We start from the raw sequence: 21,914 nt of genomic DNA, 5'->3' as shown, positions 1-21,914 counted from the left end.
ACCACCTTGAATTTAAGCACGTAAAGGATAGGTACGAAGGTCTCTGTGTGAACTATGGGAGCATCGTGTAGCAGTCCAGTGATAATAGTGGGTTCCACATAGTTACCTGGGCGATCCATAATCTGCCAATCAGATTCACAAACATGCTATAAATACAAGGAGATAAAATTGAATTTTCAAAGTAGTAACATGACAGTCGAGTTTCCTGTTGGTAAGTAATAGATCATGCTAGAACACTGCTTATGGATGTTACTGTATGTTTGATAGCAACCAGTTTTGATGGTCACATTGCCTGTGTTTGCCATTTTCACCTTAGAAACACTGCTAACACATGCTGTCTATTTCTGATGCTTTAAAAAAAAAAAAAAAAAATTTTTATATATATATATATATATTTATATATATATATATTTATTTATTTATTTAACAAATCAACAACATACATATTCACATATCAACACAACCAACAACACCATATGCATAGACAGAGGCGGATTAAGGTGGTCAGGGGCCCCTAGGCTGCTCTTTGTGTAAGGCCCCCCTTAATCATTATGCTTTACTGGAAAAATGTATTTAGTGCCATACATGGTCCACACGCAAATATGGTGAACCGGCATATACACACACACATTGAGACAGCCAATACTAGTGTTTCCTCTACATTCATTCAACCACCACTGTACGAAAATGAACACCACATAGGTAAAATGAGAAATTAAACATCACACACACACACACACACACACACACACACACACACACACACACACACACACACACACACACACACACACACACACACACACACACACACACACACACACACACACACACACACACACACACACACACACACACACACACACACACACACACACACACACACACACACACACACACACACACACACACACACACACACACACACACACACACACACACACACACACACACACACACACACACACACACACACACACACACACACACACACACACACACACACACACACACACACACACACACACACACACACACACAGCCAAGCAGCCTTTTAATTAACAGAGATGGTGGAAAGATATTACCCTCTGCCACAGAAATATGTAACTATAAACAGCAAAGCAACAGAATTCCCTGCATTCACAGTTGAACTGCAAGCTGGTTTAGCTTTATAAACCAACAGGTAGACTACAGCATCAGTGCAGAACACCCTGTTTTACTGAGGCAAAATCACAACATTACTGAGACACAAACCACTGTGCAATACACTAAACTGTGTATAAAACAGAGCCATCATAAAAACGGCGGGGATACCCACCATCTCTGCTGAGGGCGCGGCTGACCCGCGAGCAGGTGAACAATAGCCGCTTTTTCACCACCAGACGTTTCTTATAATTTCCACTTGAGCCTGGTTCGGCACTGCACGATTACAAACCGTTCTCTGCCTGGAATTTTCGGCACGGCTAGCTAAAATGCGTGTAGTGACGTCGCCACAAATGTGTCACTTGTCTGTTGCCTAGCTACCAGTTTCTCTGTTGCTGGGTAAGCGCACTATTTGAGCGACGTAAATACAGATTAATAATAAAATTAAAAGAAATACCTGATCGCCCTCCATAACACAGTCCTCCTGCTGTGGATCTGTCTTCGACTGGATGAAGATTCAGCACCCTTTAAGTATCCAGTCAATTTTGGTATATCTTGGTTACATGGTTCTTTTTACCTTTGTATTTTCCGTTTTCGTGCTCCACTATCGTGCTTTCTTTCAGACATTTTGCCGCTATGCCGTCTTGCCCGTCTAGCAATAGCAGTAAATGAAAATGATTGATTTGACCAGCAGCTGATTGGACAGATCTATCCAATCACCTGCTTATTGTTTCTTATGGACCAATGAGGGTCTTTTTTTGTTTGCGCTGAAGTAAATTTTAAATAATTTTAGTCTGGCCAATCCGGGGCCCCTGCACGTGGGGCCCCTAGGCTGCAGCCTATGCGAGCCTGTGCGTTAATCCACACCTGGGCATAGACATAAATTGTGCTGTTACCTCGTGTGTATATAAAGAGGAAAAAAAGGAGAAAGAATAACATCAGTAGATCATAAGCAAAACCTCACGTCCTCATCAGTTCGTCCAGTTAGTTATAATTGGTTTTGGAGATAATTTATTAAAGGACGCCATATGACGGTAAACTTAGGCCCAGAGCCCCTTAAATTAAGTCTTATTTTTTTCCAAACTCAGGAATTGTAACGCATCTCTGGGCCACTGTTTAAACCAGGGGTGTCCAATCCTGATCCTGGAGGGCCACTGTCCTGCAAAGTTTAGCTCCAACCTCAATTAAACACACCTGAACCAGCTAATCAAGGTCTTATTAGGCATACTAGAAACTTCCAGACAGGTGTTGAGGCAAGTAAGAGCTAAACTCTGCAGGACAGTGGCCCTCCAGGATAGGGATGGGCAACAGTGGTCGAGTAATCGAGTACTCGAACGTGACCGCGTTCATCGTTCATGAAAAAAAAAAAATTGTCTCTTTTTTATTGGTTATTGCGTCATTTTGCGCGGTACCAGAGGTCTGATTGGTTAGCGTTATACAGCACGCCTCCAGACCGCGGCGAAATAAAGTGAAACTGAGGCGTGCACTACAGTGATGTCTGGAATCACTGTGATCATTAAATGTTTAGTGCAAGATGTGCAGTGCCAATCTGTCATAGCCTACATAGCATTATAATGAGAACACGATGGAAATAGAATGCTGTAAATTCTCTGTGCTTCCCCGTGTATCAGCTGTTAAAGGAAATCCACAGAGAAACTAGCGAGAACACTCAGACTAGCGCGTGAAGTTCATGTGCGCTTTCGCGTCCTTTTCTGCAGATGCACGTTGTAAGATTACTTTTATGTTGTCTATATCTGATTAATCTAATATAAGAAGCGTTTGGTTGAGCTTAATAAGCTGTTGTTCATTCTTCAGATTCAGCTCAAATGCATTGGTTTAGAGACATTAGCTCGACATCAGCTCGACATTATGGTTTAGAGACAGTCATATTCTTTTTAGATATAGGCTATTTATTTCTCAGAATCATTGATATTAGTAATGCAGCAGTGCTATACTGTTCTCATATTTTTTAACAGTAGACCTAGTTTATTTAAAGTTGTTTTTCGTTATGAGTTCGAAAACACACAGTGATGTCTGTAAACACTTCGATCCTAAATAATACAATTAAGTGCATGATGTGCAGAGTCAATCTGTCAAAGCATTATAATGAGAACACTATTTTAATAAAATGTTGTTTCTGTGTGCTTTCGTTGTCCGTGTATCAGCGTTGTTAAGGGAAGAGCGCATTCAAAAAGTTCCGTTTCAAACCATAGCCTGTAAAATCTAGCACGCTGAAGTTCACGTCCTTTTGTGTTAATTTAAGTTGTAATAGGTTCCTATTAATCTTCATATTAATATTGATATAGGGTGCGTTTGGTTGAGTTTATTAACCAGCTAGCAAGCTCTGCAGGGTGGTGTCATTTCACAGTTTCAGCTCAAAGGCAATGCTCGATATTATTGACTTGGTTATTTGAGACGGTCATTTTATAAAGATGTTTCTTTTTCAAAGACATTTATGCATCATAATCTAGCAGTTATTTTTTGCATTATATGTTCATGTTTTCATATACCCTTTTCATGTCACGTTTGTATTTGTCAACAACCATTTTCATAACAGTATTTTCATTATCTCAATGACAGACATGCCCCACCCCCTGCACATGCCCCACACCCGAGTACTCGTTTTTGAGACCTATCGATGATCGAAATGAGAAATTGACAAAAATGCCCATCCCTACTTCAGGTTTGGACACCCCTGGTTTAAAAGGAAAGGGAAGGACCATTTCCAATTAATCAAAATTGTCAGCAGAGAAGTAAAGGCTATACAGTCCCATTCACTTTTTGACAGTGTTTTTTTTCACACACAATACCAAAGATGGCAGTTAAAGGATTTGCACAACCATCTTTACTGAATATTCTAGAAGAAGATACAAAAATCTGTGACCAAAAACAGACATCTTGTACAGGTAGGGTCAACTGAGGAATACATCTTTGCCAGCTTGGCCTTGGAAAGATGAAGTCTATGTACCACGAATTGAATAAGGCTGTGTCTAGCACAGATAAAAGAGCCGTGGATTCTATACTTTTAACCTCATTCCATTCCTCGTCCGTCAGACCAATATTGAGGTCTGGTTGCCAGAAATCTATTTGTGCATTAACAGAAGTGGATAAGGATGATATAAGTTTTATATATAAGCTAGAAATAGTGCCTCTTTGCTCCGGGTCATCAGGAAAGAGTAGGTCAATAGGGATTGGATTGGGAAGAGAAAGAGTTCCATAACATAGGGTGCAACAAGTGAGAATCTAGACCAAGTGGGTGAGAAAAGGAGGGCTGGAAGTGAGAAAGGAAGGCAGGCGGAGGATTCTATCTGGACCCAGTCTGGTAAGTGATTTATGTGATGTGAACCTTGCCAGTAAGTCAGAGCTCTTAGGTTACACTTACAAGCCCAATAATATAATTGAAAATTTGTGAGAGCCTTTTTACTTTGCTTGTTACATATGTGCAACATTTCAGATGTAAATACATTATAAATGTTAGATTGTGTTCATTACCTGTCTAACGATGTATGTTTATGCTGAAATATTAGAAAATAACGGTTTCTATTTTTAAAAACATACGCTATAATGCCAAAAGTTTTGGGACGCCTGCCTTTACATGCACATGAACTTTAATGACATCCCATTCTTAATCCGTAGGGTTTAATAGGGAGTTGGCCCACCCTTTGCAGCTATAACCGCTTCAACTCTTGAGGCTTTCCAAGGTACAAGGTTTAGGAGTAAGTTTATGGGAATTTTTGAACATTCTTCTAGAAGCAATTTTTTTGGGAGGTCAGGCACTGATGTTGGACGAGAAGGCCTGGCTGGCAGTCTCCGCTCTAATTCATCCCAAAGGTGTTCTATCTGGTTGAGCTCAGGACTCTGTGCAGGCCATTCAAGTTTCTCCACACCAAACTCGCTCATCCATGTCTTTATGGACCTTGCTTTGTGCACTGGTGTGCAGACATGTTGGAACAGGAAGGGGCCATCCCCAAACTGTTCCCGCAAAGTTGGGAGCATGAAATTGTCCAAAATGTCTTGGTATGCTGAAGCATTAAGAGTTCCTTTCAATGGAACTTTGGGGCCAAGCCCAACCCCTGAAAAACAACCCCCACACCATAATCCCCCCTCTATCAACATTTACACTTGCACAATGCAGTCAGGCAATTACTGTTCTCCTGGCAACTGCCAAACCCAGACTTGTCCATCGGATTGCCAGACAGAGAAGTGTGATTCTTCACTCCAGAGAACATGTCTCCACTGCTCTAGAGTCCAGTGGCGGTGTGCTTTACACCACTGTTTCCGATGCTTTGCATTGCACTTGGTGATGTAAGGCTTGGAGGCAGCTGCACGGCCATGGAAACCCATTCCATGAAGCTCTCTACGCACTGTTCTTGAGCTAATCGGAAGGCCACATGAAATTTGGAGGTCTGAAGCTATTGACTCTGCAGAAAGTTGGCGACTTCTGCACACTGTGTGCTTCAGCATGCGCTGACCCCGCTCTGTGATTTTACGTGGCCTACCACTTCATGGATGAGTTGCTGTTGTTCCCAACTGCTTCCACTTTGTTGTAATACCACTAAGAGTTGACCGTGGAATATTTAGTAGTGAGGAAATTTTGCGAATTGGACTTATTGCACAGGTGGCACCCTAACAGTACCACGCTTGAATTCCCTGAGCTCCTGAGAGCGACCCAATTCATCACAAATATTTGTGGAAGCAGTCTGCATGCCTTGGTGCTTGATTTTATATACCTTTTGCCATGGAAGTGATTGGAACACCTGAATTCAATGATTTTGAGAGGCCCCAATACTTTTGTTAATAAAGTATACATCGCGTGTCGTTATGTGTAGCAAGTTGGCTGACGTGATTTAAGTTTTGCACGTCAGAACTTCCGTTAAGGGCACATAGCATTGATGCACCCTGGGTTTTTGCGGTGCATTGTGTAACTTTTTAGGGAGCGAACGTTTCAGTGCCCTGGAAGGATTCTGCGATTGAGACAGCCCTTAAAATGGCCGACTCCTTGATCAGTGCCCTGATTACTGAATTAGAGAGCTGATTGAGACACCCTAATTTGAGACACACCTTCAGGACTACTGATTGAGAAACACCTTCAGGGACTACCACTGGAACAGCTCCCCCCTACCTCAACCCACTACTACAAATGTATGCTCTCTCCCGACAGCTCAGGTCACTGAACGAGCGATGTCTTATTCCCTCACAACAAGGCAAAAAGTCACTCTCCAAAACCTTCACTCTCTCTGATCCTCTCTGGTGGAATGATTTGCCAAACTCAACCCAAACTGCTGAGAACATCACAATTTAAGAAGCAGCTGAAGATGCAGCTCTTCCGCAGGCCCTTAATGACCTCACACTCTTAAACCAATGCACTTACACACAAAAAAGGTCAGCATTTCTTCTCTTCTCTAGTTGGTTTCCTAATCTAGTTGTCTAATAAACTTGGCATTGTGTACTACAACGATTGTTGGCTCTTTGATGAATGCTTTGTTCTCCTTCAATTTGCTTTGGATAAGTGTCTGCTAAATGCATAAATGTAAATGTATCCCAGCTAGAACCAAGTTCAGACACTTGTCCAATTGCACAAGTCAGTCAATGGCACAAGCCTTCTCCTATGTCCAATCAATGTTGACAACCTAAAACTTGGCGACTCCAGCTGATCACCACTGCTCACCTTGTTGCCCCTACAGGCCCAGCTACCTTCCTCATACTCAAATGAAGGAATCAACCTCCGTACATGTGAGAACAGCATAATCCCTAACAATCCTCAGACTCAGTGCTCACCTCTTTCAGCAGGCCCTGTGTTGCCTTGTTAATGACAAATTTGTATAGTGCCTGTATTAGGGTTTATTGCACTAGCAGCATGTTGATTACAATGGAATCATTGAAGCCTTTGAAGGGGGAACTCTGGAGGAGCAGGGCAATTGAGTCTCAATGTGGTTGTTTAGAACAGTGGTTCCCAACCTCTTGTCCACGAAGTCCTCATTACATATATGTAACCCTGAGGACCCCCCTTCCCCCCAAAGAAACATGCAAATTCACTCTCTACCAGGTGGTGGCGCTTATGGAATAGCAGAGCAATATAGAGTTTCCTTGGTTACCTCTGTAAACAAAGCAGCGCCAGCGCAGCGCTTATATAAAAACACTACTTTAATAGGCCTCATACAGAGGTGAGATTAAAAGAAAATGTCATTGAAACTTTTGTGAAGTAAATCAGTTCCCTTCAGAAATGCATTAATATAAGCCCCCACCCCAATTTAATGTGTAGAATTTTCTTCCAATATTCAGAGTATTTTCCCTGCTCTTTTCTTTGCGTCTGTCTTCAGTGTGTCCCGTCTCTGGCCTCTGTTAACGTCCACACAAATTACATTTTTGGAAATGATTGCAATGAATTTTGTGAGAAATTCTGGGACAGAGATTGGGCGAAATAAAACAAAAAAACAGAACTGGCCGGTTCTGATTGATGGTTGTAGACCGGTGCATCGCTACTACTACTGGCAACCCTTCACCTGGAGCTCTAATGAGGAGAACACACTCCTGTGTGAGGGAAAGAGTTCAGAAAAGAGTGGAAGAATTCTGGATTTAAATTTTTTTTTTTAAAAGTATTTTGTACTATACACACCTTTGCACAGCATTATTTTTGTACTCGGAGACGCATCCGCTGCTGATCTTTACACAGCTGCAGCCCTCACAGCTGATGTGAGCAAGCTTGCGCGTGTCAAAAATTTGATCGGTTTATGTGATCGGCAAGCTGAGAGACCACATATAGAATCTTCAACATTTTCGGATATGTGGCGTATATCATTTGGAGCATTCCTAGAAACTATAAGAAAAGGTTTTTTGTATCCATGTTTGATCTCAAAACATATAAAACGCTTGCACCCCCAGAATGGGAACCACTGGTTTAGAACACAACTTGGCAAGGGGAACAATGAAAGACAAAGTCATTTCCTATTCATCTTCACTGGGAATGTGACAGTGACAGGGGAGCACGATGTCCATCACCCCATTAGCTGTTCATATGGCAAGAATCTCTTGTTTATTGCAGTTTATTTACTTGCTGTTAAAATTTGCCATCTCTTCGCTGGACCCAGCAAGTATTCAAATTTAGCTAACATATCTACTGTACTATTCATCTCTTACCAATAAAATAAACTTGTTTATTAAAATATTTTTCATGCATCACAAATGTGTAATGTCACAAAAAAAAACTAACTTGAATTATTCAACTTACATTTGTAAACTTTGTAAATGAAACAAGTGACTACATGTACCTGCTAATGGCCTTCGTGAAGGGGTAAAGTTGCTCTCTTTTGTTTTAAGGGTGCTTTCACATCTCTAGTTCGGTTCATTTGGTCCGAACCAAGGGCAAACAATTAACCATTTTTCAGCTTTTTTGGTTCCTTTTCACACCACACTCTGATTGCTTTGGTCCGAACCAGTTGAAACTAATCAAAATGCAGTCACATGACAACATCCACATCACTCATTGGCCATGGTGTATTTCCTAAACTGTGACAGTTGGAAACTGTGGGCTGGTTTTGTCCCTGGGCATAATCCATTACATTGTTTGTATACACCACAATATGCAAACAATACAATACTATAATGAAGCGTGTATGCGGCTTGAAAACAACGTTCTAATGCACTGCAAACGGCGAGCACGCATCGCTCGTCACTTCAAGCGAAGATCGGGCTGTTCTTGTGAGTTTTCGAAAATTGGGACCTAGTATGGTCAACAGACCAAATTTCTATGAGGCTCCGCACCTCCTCACTACTCCAACTTTGTCCGCGAGCTGCCATGCTAAAGTGCAAACTGTCAACAAACACTTCATCACATAATGCACAGCGCAGCTGACTACGGCAGCTGGTTTAGTCCAAAAATGATCATTACTTTTTGCAGTGTGGTCTGTTCGAGGTCGGATCACGTTCTCACCACAAACAAACCGCTCCAGAGTTAGTTTGGAAGTGTACCAAGACCACCTCTTCAAGGTCTCGGTACTGAAGGGTCAAGTCAAACATCACTTGCCTCTTCATCAGACACATATCCTTCAAGAATGATTTTATGTTCAAAATTAAAATAAGAATCAATGACAATCAAGCTATAACCATTTCCTACATTTGATAAATCAGTTCACATATAACCTCTCTATATTTAATGAGTGATTTTGGAGATTTTAGTATTATATTTGTTGTGTGCTTTTGGATCCACATTCTTTAGGTGCTGCTCTGATGTCTGTGTCAAGACGTGCTGACAGGCAACTGTCCTTGGTGTGTAAAAACACCCCAGGGAGTGAGAAGGCCCCCAGAATGTGTTTAACTATACAGGGAGTGCAGAATTATTAGGCACGTTGATTTTCTGATCATATTTTTTTTCCAGGCACATTTGACCAATTCCAAACCACAGTAATCCTAATAACTACTATTGATTTAGTATTTAATAATGTATAAGTGATATATAATTGTTCATGAAGGCTGGAAATGAAAATCACCTTATATTCAGGTGTGCAGAATTATTAGGCATGTTTTCTTTTACAGATAAATTGAGCCAAAAAAGAGATTTAACTCAGACTGAAAAGTCAAAAAGTATTAAATGCCCATGAGAAGGATGCAATACTAATGCAATACTAGACATTGCAGTTAAGGCATGACCATTGGACAGTGAAATGCTCATTGGGTCAGCAGGATCTGACAAAAACAGGTGGTGAAGAAAAGACACCTGTTAACTGCAAAAGAATTAAGAATTAAGGTGAAGAATTAAGGGTGAAACCATCAGGAACCCTTTAGTCTCCAGCGCCACCATTTTCCAAAGCTGCAACCTACCTGGAGTCTCCAGAAGTGCAAGGTGTCAGGATCTCAGAGACTTCAGTTGGGTAAAGAATCCTAAAAAATGACCCCCACTAGATAAGAATCACAAGCTGAAGTGTTGTAAAATACATGAAGGTTTTTTTATAGGCTTTATGGACAGATAGGTTGAGAGTGACTCTTGAAGGACCAGCACCACATCCTCTAGTACCACTGTTTGAAGAATTCATCTTCCAGAATCTGGCAGTACGTTTTGGGAGTTCATTTTTAGTCCATCTCTGCAAAACGGACTTCAGGATGGACTAAAATGAACTCCCAAAACGTACTGCCAGATTCTGGAAGATGAATTCTTCAAACAGTGGTACAAGAGGATGTGGTGCTGGTCCTTCAAGAGTCATTCTCAACCTATAAAGCCTATAAAAAGGCAGGCTTCATGTATTTTACAACACTTCAGCTCATGATTCTTATTTAGTGGGGGTCATTTTTTAGGATTCTTTACCTAACTGAAGTCTCTGAGATCCTGACACCTTGCACTTCTGGAGACTCCAGGTAGGTTGCAGCTCTGGAAAATGGTGGCGCTGGAGACTAAAGGGTTCCTGAGTTAAATCTCTTTTTTGGCTCAATTTATCTGTAAAAGAAAACATGCCTAATAATTCTGCACACCTGAATATAAGGTATTTTTCATTTCCAGCCTTCATGAACAATTATATATCACTTATACATTATTAAATACTAAATTAATAGTAGTTATTAGGATTACTGTGGTTTGGAATTGGTCAAATGTGCCTGGAAAAAAAATATGATCAGAAAATCAACGTGCCTAATAATTCTGCACTCCCTGTATGTCTTCCTAAAGTGACCTTAGGGTCACATATGTTACAGGTCTATGTGACTCTTTGGGGACTCAGAGAAAATGTACCTCTTTTATATGCTTTTCTTTCTTAATAGAATAAATTAACTTCTGAACTAGAGTTAGTATCAGCATGTTTTGGAGAAGTACTTTGTTGATAGTTAAGATGTTCTCAACCTTGAGGAAACTGTTATTCTCTGGAGCTTTTGTGTGTATGTGCGTTGCATGATCTGTGCAGATCCAGTATTGGAGATGGGCCTTTCTGCAGGCAATGCAAGACCTGGAGGCGCCTTTCTATGACCTCCGAGGTCATTGTGATCTAAATCTAGGCCTGGACGACAACTAGTCTACGCATTTTTAGTGATATATGCTCCTATCTGTCTACGTGTGGAAAGTTGCTTATATTGCATGTTGTTAGAACCAATCAGAATCATTCCACATGGCAGTAATGACGTGGCTAGACCTTGAAAACATTATAACTGTTCAGAAATTGTATGTAGGCTAGACGGAGGCGGGGAGACTGATAGAGGGAGCGCGGCCTACAAACTCCTTGAGAGACTTGAAGCTGGCTTCTGCTGATGAAACTGCAAACTATTCTTCAGCAAATTTTTCTTTAATTAATCTGACTCCTGGGCCCGTAATCATAAAGAATCTTAATGCAAAGAGTAGCTCCTAGTGACAAAATTCTAAGAAAATTCTTAGAAATGTGGGCGTTTACTCTTAAAATTAACTAAAAATTCCTAGTAAAGAAAAAAGTAATTCAGAAAGCATCTTAACCCTTAAAAGAGGTCTTAAGGTCAAATTTGTTAGGAGCACGGACGAGGACTTTTAAGAGGCTTAAGAGTTTCTTTAGCAGCGGAGAAAATGGCAGAAAGACGAAGAGGGAGAAGAAATGTGTTGCAGACAATGGATGACAGTGACTTAATAAGACGCTATAGTTTGGATCGTGCAGGGATCATGTTTGTTGCATTAAACCCAACTTTCAAACCACCAATTAAATAGACATGCCAGCAATCAGTGTAATTGGAAAGAGTGGAACAATGTTTATAATTCTAAGCCAATCAAATACCTTATAGGAAATTAACAGCATGGTAAATAATAAAAGGATTCATATACATATATATATAATGTGTGTGAGTGAGAGAGAACGGTAAAATAGGACAATTCGCGCTTGTAATTTCAAAGTGAAGGCTTCGAATAGACCCTATACTTAAAAGTGCTCCTTTTTTCCCTTTTGGACAACCAATCAATCACAGTCTTCAAAACACTGTGTCATACGTAGCAACGGGGTCAGCCCCGCCTCTTCACCAAGATAAAAGTTTTTGTATTTTCCTTGCTCAGAGTTGCTCTCAGATCGGTCTCGAATAGCTCTTAAAGGTCCCACGGCATGAAATTTTAATTTTATGAGGTTTTTCAACATTAATATGAGTTCCCCTAGCCTGAATATTGTCCCCAAGTGGATAGAAATGTTGATCGGTGTAAACCCGAGTTCTGGCTGTCTCTCTCTGCCTTTGAGAAAATGACAGGCCAGACGAGCCAATCCTGAAGTCTCCTGGTTTGACATTCAAGCAGGAACGGTTACCTCCCTTTCCTCCGCCCAGAGAATCTGGCACGCCCATGCAAACGCTCGAGAGATCATGGGTTGTGAACGAGTGAATGCTGACAGTTTCTCAGTGTTTGGATGTACAAATGAAAACAGAAGTCTTTTTTCAGTTCCTTCTGATCTGTGATCAGTAATTTCTGATGTGTAGCTAATTATTTATTATTCGTGCACACAATGCGGCTTCTCTCTCTCCAGACAGAACGGTGTTTTCGTGTTTTCTATCTTGTGAGTCAGTGTTTTTGTACGTCCTCGTCGCGTCTATCGGTTCTAAAATGTGCATACAGTCATGAGTTTCTGCTCAACATCGGCCTCACACACGCCGAAGCTCGGGCTGCACTGGCCGTTGGCCTTCAACATCCCCGACCCCCAGTACTGCATCTGGCCCACAGCGGAGGCACCAAACGCGGCGTGAGATTAAGCAGAAGGGGGGTAAGCGTGAGCATATTCGGGCTAGCCAGCCTAGCCCCACAATAAACTGGATTACATTCGATTACTGCTATTGTGTCTTTGTTTGCGCTGTGTACTCAACGCGCGTCACTGACGCTTTTATTTTATTTTAAAAATAATGCTATTATCAACACTTACTTTTAACTCGTTCATCTCGACAGCTGTAATGGTACTTTGCATGTGTTACAAAGTTGGTAATAATGATGAAGACTGACTCGGCGTGACTGGGACTCGTGTTTATTCAGAACTCTCAGATACAAACACAATAAACTCGCGCTGACTGACAGCGCTCTCATAACTCAGTAGTTACTATAAATAACTTTGTTAGCAATCGCTGATCTCCGTCTCTAGTACGTTAGTGATGTCCGGTTCGCGAACGATCTTTCTTTTGAACCAGTTCTTTTTAGTGAACCGAATCAGTTCACCAAATCGAACTGAATCGTTCTAAACGGTTCGCGTCTCCAGTCAGCGCTGATCCATAATTTACTAAAGTTACTAACTTTCTAACATGAGTGACAGTCCCTCCGACTAGAAATAGACTAATAACCTGAAGTATATGCTGTAACTACAACAGTTCAGACATGCTGAGAACTGATGTGAAGTGAACTCAGGTCCATCCGTCTCTCTGGCAGCAGCTCGTGCCTGCTCGTGCCTCGTAGACCAAGTTAAACCACACCCCCTCCGCTCATTTAAAATGCAAAGATGTCAGCCAATCACAACAGTGGCCGTTTTTACTGAAGTCTCACAGCAGACACGCCTCTTGAAGCAGGGCATTCAGCCACAGGGCAAACAGCAGTATTGAAAAAATGCCTTTTATTTCTAAATTATGACATTTTATGATGTAAAAGTCATACTAACAATATAAGTACACCTCAGGAAACATTATAAAATAATAGAAAAATGCCATGCCATGGGACCTTTAAGCTAAGACTCCTACGTAAAAGTTTTTAAGCTAAATTAGGAGTTTTCTGAGAGGACTCTTAGAATCTTTATGAATACGGGCCCTGGTCTTCATTTTTCCACTACAGGTCCTGGGTCCTAAACTGTTACCCCAACAGTACGCTTGTTTGGTCCGCTTTTGGTGCGCACCCGAGTGTGATTGCTGCTTTCACACCTGACCAAACAAACTGCACCAAAAGGGAAAACGAACTCTAGTACAATCTAACCGAACTAAATGAGGCAGGTGTGAAAGCACCCTAAAACGTGACACTGCCTTCCTGCAGTGCACTTCAAGAGTGCAAAAATGCAGTTGGAATTTGCTAAAAAAAATCCTTGTCCTGAATAAGAGCATTTGCTAAAGACTTATAATGTAAACTGAATATCGTTAAAGGGCTGAAAAAGGCATCCTGATAAAGAAGCACTGACCTAGAAGGAACATCATATCAGCAGGTAGTAGGGCTGGGACGGTATGGATTTTTTCTTACCTCGGTTGAAAAGCAAGAAATTCCCGCGGTTCAGCGGTAAACCGCTTTAAACGACTCACACTCGACTTTCGCGCACAGCCGCTCACACATACACCAGCGCAGGCAATTGAACTTAATAAGGAACATGTTTATTTTACATTTATTTTTTCACGTTTAGAACAGGAACAATTAGAACAGAAATGGAATGATATCTGAAAAAAAGTGCTGGCAAAACGAAATCTAGACTAGGCTATGGTTTACATCCCAGCCTTCATATTTTTTGCTGAGAGAGCAGATCAGATCCCGACTGAGAGATCTGAAGATGGAATAGCATAAACAAAGACAAACAAACACATTTTTATTTAATCGGTATTGATCAGTAATATATATTTATTTGTTTATTTATTTCCAATATCTTTAATTTCAGATTACAGTCGTCGTCATCAAACAATCACTTTAACTATAACGACTTTCGCACACACCTGCCCATATAATATAATATATTATTAATATTTATAGTATTTATATTTTTATATTACATATTTTTAAATATTCAGGCTATTAATTTACATTTACAATTTACATCTCGTGTGCGCTTTTGTCTCAGTGGTTAATGAAGAATAACGAAGGCTCAAGGCTATTTAATTTAACAAAGTGTAGTCACTCGCTGCTCACACTACCTTGATTGTATATTATGCTACTTTTATTATTTATATTTATTTTTTATATTTTATAACATTTACATATTTATATTATTTTACATATCTCGTGTGGTGTGCGCTTTTGTCTCAGTGGTTCAAGGCTATTTAACGAAGACTTTTTAGGCTAATGATTGTACATACATACACATATATGTGTGTGTGTGTGTGTGTGTGTGTGTGTGTGTGTGTGTGTGTGTGTGTGTGTGTATATATATATATATATATATATATATATAGGTGTGTGTGTGTGTGTGTGTGTGTGTGTATATGTATATGTATATGTATATATATATATATATATATATATGTGTGTGTGTGTGTATATATGTATGTGTATATATATATATGTGCCTATATGCCTCTCGTGTGCGCTTTTGTCTCAGTGGTGCTATTTAACGAAGGCTATTTAATTTAACAAAGTGTCGCTGCTCACACTACCGTGATTGTATATTACTTATATTTATATATTATATAAATTAATATGAATATGTAAACATATATATCTCGTGTGCGCTTTTGTCTCAGTGGTTCAAATATTTAACGAAGGCTATTTAATTTAACAAATTGTCGCACACTACTGTGATTGTAAGCCTGCCAGACGGATATCTTTTTCGATAGTCTTTTAATGAAATTGGAATTTCAGAATCACATAGCCAACTTATATTTAATTGCCTACAATAGATTATTTATTGATTATATTGAATGAAATTTCGCAGGCCCAGCTTATTTGAAGTCAATCTTTCCCAAACAGAGTTGGAAGAGAGTTAAAACTTACCAGTACTAAGGAGTGCTGAGGCAGGTCCAGCTTAGTTTGTTCTTTCTGAAGCCGTGTTTTTTTTTTTTGCCAGCTATGGGAGAAAGCGGTCACCAGCGGTCGACACAAACCCACGGCCCGGGCGGTGCATTCTTTTTCTGCTTTCATGACTTCTATCTCCCTACCCACTATTGTCGGCTGCGCAACCATGTGAGAGAATTGTGTTAAGCACGTGCAATTAAAAACTGAGGTCCTGCTTATGCGCCTGTATTTTATGCTTTAGTAAAATTAAATTCAAATTATAGGCTAAAAGACATTACACAGGTACAAATGGAATGTTATAATGGAACATTGTGCTCCCCAACTCGCGAAAGGTCGGATTTGCTCCATCTTTTGATTAAGATTTGTTTAGAAAACCTTGAATCCATACACACATGTCATTATACACAATCAATGTCATTAGAATCAATGAATCCATGGAATTAGACACAACGTGCACACATGGGCAGGCCAATGTTTTTTTTTTTTTTTTTTTGCAGTGATGGCGGTGACCATCTCAGACCCGCAGTAGGCGTCACATGACCGCGGTATTGCGGTAATGCGGTAACCGTCCCAGCCCTAGCATGCAGCACAGTAACTGTCAGAAGACATCCTGTTTCTGGTGTAATAATGACAGTCATACTGCTACTATTCACAGTGCATGAAATAGGTTACCTTTCCCCCACACACAAGAGTGCCGCCCTGCTGCTTTGCTTGCTCTATGGCCGCCAGATACTGTTGAACAGCCTGTTTGGTGTGCAGAGGTCCGTAAAGGGTGTTTGCTGTAACCAAATGCAGAAGAATTAATGCATGGTTCCATTTCAAACAGACGTATAACACATTGGATCTCATTCACTATACGTGCATAGTAGGGATGGACATTTTCAATAAAATTGTATTTGAATATTAAAAATGCACACATGAAATCAGCAAGAAGTCTCTGCGGTGTGCTATCATAACATACAGTACAGAACATATATAAACACGTGACATGTTTATACGGTTTCACCTGTCATTGCATTGTAGTGGACAGCACATTCCAGGGCCCAGTTTATGGCCGGGCCCCTCTCTGTCCATAGCAGTGGACAAAGGTTTGCTACATTTTGATTGGATCTTGGTAGAGACTAGGGATGCCACAATACTCAATATTATATTGAACCGTTCGGTACGGCATTCACGGTTCAATACGCGCTTGTGAATTGCGTTTTTTTGGTTTTGTATTTAATTAATTATTTTTCTACAAATTCTATCATTTGCATCCATCCCAATACTGAACAACGCAACATACATTCACATTACAAGTTAGTGGTAGAGTTATACTCACGGAACACTATAATTCACAATCACGAAAGTTCATTATTTGCATGCGTTTTACAGCCTTCATTCGCGTGCATATGCACTGTTTTAACATGCGCTTCTCCGAGCGCGCGCACTAAACGCCTGTCAAACACGCGATTACTGGACTAAGTAATCTTACTGTGCTAATACGGTCAAATACACACAAGATTAACAAACACAGTCAGTTATCTAAAGTGAAAGTAAAATCAGTGTGTCTGTAGCCTATATTAGATGCACGCAGGTCTTAAATTGACAGCAGGCAGCCTAGTGAACACGCGGTCCTTAAAGTTCACCTATAAAATGATGTCATTACTTACTCACTCTAATATTGTTCCAAACCTGTATTCATTTCTCGATGACAGAATTTTCATTTTTGAGTGAACTATCCCTTTAAAGTTAATACAACAACAAAAGACAAAGAGAAAATCCCTCACTGCTCTTGAATGAAAAACTTTAATACAGTAGCTTTAATAAGAATCAATGTATATTTTATAGTGAAGTCTATGTAGTGTTTTAATTTTACATTTATTCATTCAATTTCATACTTAAATGCTGCTGTACAGCTCTGAGCTGCCAGTGTAAATCTTTATATATATTTATTTTATATTTTACAATACACTAGGAATGTGTACAAGGTTTTTTTAAGTAAAGTTTTAAGTTTAAGTCAGGTTTTTCAATTCTTTTAAGTAAAATAAAGAAAGAAAAAAAATAGTCGTCTTTTTTCTCCTTAACCTCTTGCTGTTCCTGTCGCTTAAAATAGAATAGCAAAAAACTGATGTGACAAGCCATCAGAACCGAACCGAACACCGTGGTTGAAAACTGAGGTACGTATTGAACCGTGGACTAACTGTATTGTTGCATCCCTAGTAGAGACAAACAAACTGTCCAACGCCATCAGATAAAGATGCTAAGACAACATCCAGACACCTCTTAGAGGGCAATAAGAAGAACTCTTGTACCAAGCCCAGGAAGGACAAGACATCTCATTGGTCCACATGCAGTTTCTGCCCTTCACCCAAATCCCTAGTGTCCTGGTCTATGACTGCCATAAAAATTCCACAGGACCTCATTAGTAGTGGGTGAAAGAAAGACCAAAATGATCTATCCAAATCCAGTCATAACTATGTTTGGAAACCTTAAGACTGATGTAAACTACACACATCCATTTCATACTTACTCAGAGAAAAAAGTATTCTCAGTGACAGCTATTTGTAATGCAACATCTTACACAGAATCAGCTGTTAATGAACAAATTAATGAACAGTTTAATCTTTTCCCATCATGTTTGGTTCTATTTGTTTAGAATATTGCCAAGGGTATTCTGATGGTGGTTTGGAAAGTGAGAAATGCATTGGTAAACTTTAAAGACACTTTAAAGACTTCTAACTGTGTACAGTATGCAAATGAGTTCCACAGGAGAAAGGAGGGTGAGTCTCCCTGTAGACCCCCTCGGATGCCAGCAGCCAATCGCAACACTGGAATGGAGAAGCGCCAAATTGCAATCTCCTCCTATTCGCAAAAGGATAAAGGTACCCTTTCAACTGACACACCTTGTTCTGAGTCTCCCTTCAAGAGAGACAAACAGTTCACCAAGTTCTGAGTCTCCCCACGAGGATGAGATTGTGACAGAGCAATAAGCTCTGAGTTTCTCCTGCGAGGATGAAACTGTGACAGAGCAACCAAGTTCTGAGCCTCTGGTTCATCCAGGGAGACAAAAAAATATCCAAGGATCTGAATCTACAGCTTGTGAGGCAGCAACAGATACAACCACGTTCTGAGCCTCCAGCCGGTGAGGAAAGCGACATTAACAACCACTACGTTAAGAGTTTTAGTCCAGCGAGACGACTACAGCACGTTCCGAGTCTCCATGCCAGAGAGACAAAAAAAAAGCGTATTGACAAATTCCTGAGTGTCTGACCCACAGAGTCAGAAGACACAGAGACATTTGCAACAAGGTTAAGCTCAGGAGAGCAAACCTTCACTTTGAGGTTCCTTCGTCTGCGTGTTCCAGATTAAGGACCTTCTGCACCTACTTCAGGGCCTCATCTGCGTGTTCCAGATTTTAGGACCCTTTGGTGCTCCAGGAGATCAGCATCCCACAGATCTTCGTGTTCAAGACTGTTGAAACGGATTCCAGCTCCTTTCCCACTGCATTGTCACCCAGCACAACCAGTGGAAGAATCGCCAATCTTTCAGATAAATCAGCTGACCAACTCTCCCCACTTTATATTCAATCTAAAATGATTGATCAGCCTCCTGTTTGGAGTGTTCTCATAGAACCAAGGGAAAAGACCTTGACTAGTGTCCCAAACTAAGAGAGGGGGAAAGTGGTCATCTGATGTACTCATAACCACACCTTAAGTGACGTGTGATTCAAAAATCAAAATGTCCACGGTGACGTGAGTACCAATCACTACCTTACTTAACGTCCTTGGATGGACGAAGGTAAAATCACTACATAATTGGAGTCCCTTGTTTGGGCCCAAAAGTGAAATTATTACATAATTGGCGTTCCTGGGTGGGCCCAAAAGTGAAATTATTACAGCGTCAACAATAACACTGGCTGAAGAAAAACTGCACTTTGGCATTGATGCTGCAGGGACAAATATAATGGTTTGCGAGGCAGCCAGGTTTGCTGAAGCACTTGCATTTTCTATCTACCAATAAAATCGGATCCTCTGGTGGAATTCATGACTCCATCCAGGGCTGTTCACATTTGCCTTAGCTAGACCCTCTGTAATCTTGACTGCAGAACTGGCTCAGCATACTGGGACAATATGCACATATTTATTAAACTTGTTTGAGGATTGCACACTTGTCATTGTTTGAGGATCTTGCTGGTCATGCTCTCAGGTAAGACTTCATCTTTAGGAAACGTCATGTGTGTGTTGCTGTAACGTAAAGGTTGTGCAGAATGTGGATATAGTTTTATGCCAATTACCAATGGAGCTGGATCAGCCTCAAAAATAATACATTTACAATTCCCCTGATTTGTATATTCAAAACACAATTAAAAAATAAACAAGTAAAAGCATAAATATTTCGTCAAATTCATCTTACCTGAATACATTTTAAATCTTTACACAAATATGTATATATCAAGTTCTTTAATTCATTTCCATCACACATTTATGAATGTTACATGTATTTATGGATTGTTGAATCTGCATTTGCAAATCTTCACACATGCATGGACTGCTTTGAATGTGTGTGTTATTTTTGAGACCTTCCTGACAGGTTAAGATTCATAAATATCTTTTTTTGGAGGATGTTCTGTTTAGCCTATCGTGGTGAGCTTTTAATCCACCAATAAAAACGCTCCTTACTGAACAGACTCAAGAAGCTCAACACTGCGCTTGTACTGTGCATTGTTCCATGATCGGGTCCTTTATACAGGGAGTGCAGAATTAATAGGCACGTTGATTTTCTGATCATATTTTTTTTCCAGGCACATTTGACCAATTCCAAACCACAGTAATCCTAATAACTACTATTGATTTAGTATTTAATAATGTATAAGTGATATATAATTGTTCATGAAGGCTGGAAATGAAAATCACCTTATATTCAGGTGTGCAGAATTATTAGGCATGTTTTCTTTTACAGATAAATTGAGCCAAAAAAGAGATTTAACTCAGACTGAAAAGTCAAAAAGTATTAAATGCCCATGAGAAGGATGCAATACTAGACATTGCAGTTAAGGCATGACCATTGGACAGTGGATTCTAGATAAGAATCACAAGCTGAAGTGTTGTAAAATACATGAAGAAGGTTTTTTTATAGGCTTTATGGACAGATAGGTTGAGAGTGACTCTTGAAGGACCAGCACCACATCCTCTAATACCACTGTTTGAAGAATTCATCTTCCAGAATCTGGCAGTACGTTTTGGGAGTTAATTTTTAGTCCATCTCTGCAAAACGGACTTCAGGATGGACTAAAATGAACTCCCAAAACGTACTGCCAGATTCTGGAAGATGAATTCTTCAAACAGTGGTACTAGAGGATGTGGTGCTGGTCCTTCAAGAGTCACTCTCAACCTATCTGTCCATAAAGCCTATAAAAAAAACCTTCTTCATGTATTTTACAACACTTCAGCTTGTGATTCTTATCTAGTGGGGGTCATTTTTTAGGATTCTTTACCTAATTGAAGTCTCTGAGATCCTGACACCTTGCACTTCTGGAGACTCCAGGTTGGTTGCAGCTTTGGAAAATGGTGGCGCTGGAGACTAAAGGGTTCCTGATGGTTTCACCCTTAATTCTCCACCTTAATTCTTAATTCTTTTGCAGTTAACAGGTGTCTTTTCTTCACCACCTGTTTTTGTCAGATCCTGCTGACCCAACGAGCATTTCACTGTCCAATGGTCATGCCTTAACTGCAATGTCTAGTATCGCATTAGTATTGCATCCTTCTCATGGGCATTTAATACTTTTTGACTTTTCAGTCTGAGTTAAATCTCTTTTTTGGCTCAATTTATCTGTAAAAGAAAACATGCCTAATAATTCTGCACACCTGAATATAAGGTGATTTTCACTTCCAGCCTTCATGAACAATTATATATCACTTATACATTATTAAATACTAAATCAATAGTAGTTATTAGGATTACTGTGGTTTGGAATCGGTCAAATGTGCCTGGAAAAAAAATATGATCAGAAAATCAACGTGCCTAATAATTCTGCACTCCCTGTATAAAGACATTTCGATGGGTACTTTAGCACCTGATTACAATTTCTACAAAATCACATTTATATTGCTCGCACAAAATACAGCTACCTGGTTAGCCTGCTGTCTTATACACCAAAGTTGCACATAACCTGTTTAATCAGATCAATCTG

At 40.1% G+C, this 21,914-nt stretch overlaps 1 protein-coding gene across 2 annotated transcripts in view; it reads right to left on the bottom strand.

Annotated features, from left to right (window-relative positions):
- The window catches only part of aldh7a1 (aldehyde dehydrogenase 7 family, member A1), a 113,825-nt gene that overhangs the window by 1,398 nt on the left and 90,513 nt on the right, over window positions 1-21,914 (bottom strand). For both annotated transcript variants that reach the window (XM_079805379.1, XM_079805378.1), the window contains exons 13-14: window positions 16,415-16,521; window positions 6-122 (exon numbers count right to left, since the gene is read on the bottom strand). In XM_079805379.1, coding sequence (XP_079661505.1) covers window positions 6-122; window positions 16,415-16,521 — 224 coding nt within the window. The remainder of the gene's footprint in view (window positions 1-5; window positions 123-16,414; window positions 16,522-21,914) is intronic.

This window comes from Gobio gobio (genome assembly GCF_949357685.1).
Source record: "Gobio gobio genome assembly, chromosome: 22".
Taxonomy (NCBI): domain Eukaryota; kingdom Metazoa; phylum Chordata; class Actinopteri; order Cypriniformes; family Gobionidae; genus Gobio; species Gobio gobio.
This window is presented reverse-complemented; position numbering and strand designations above follow the sequence as displayed.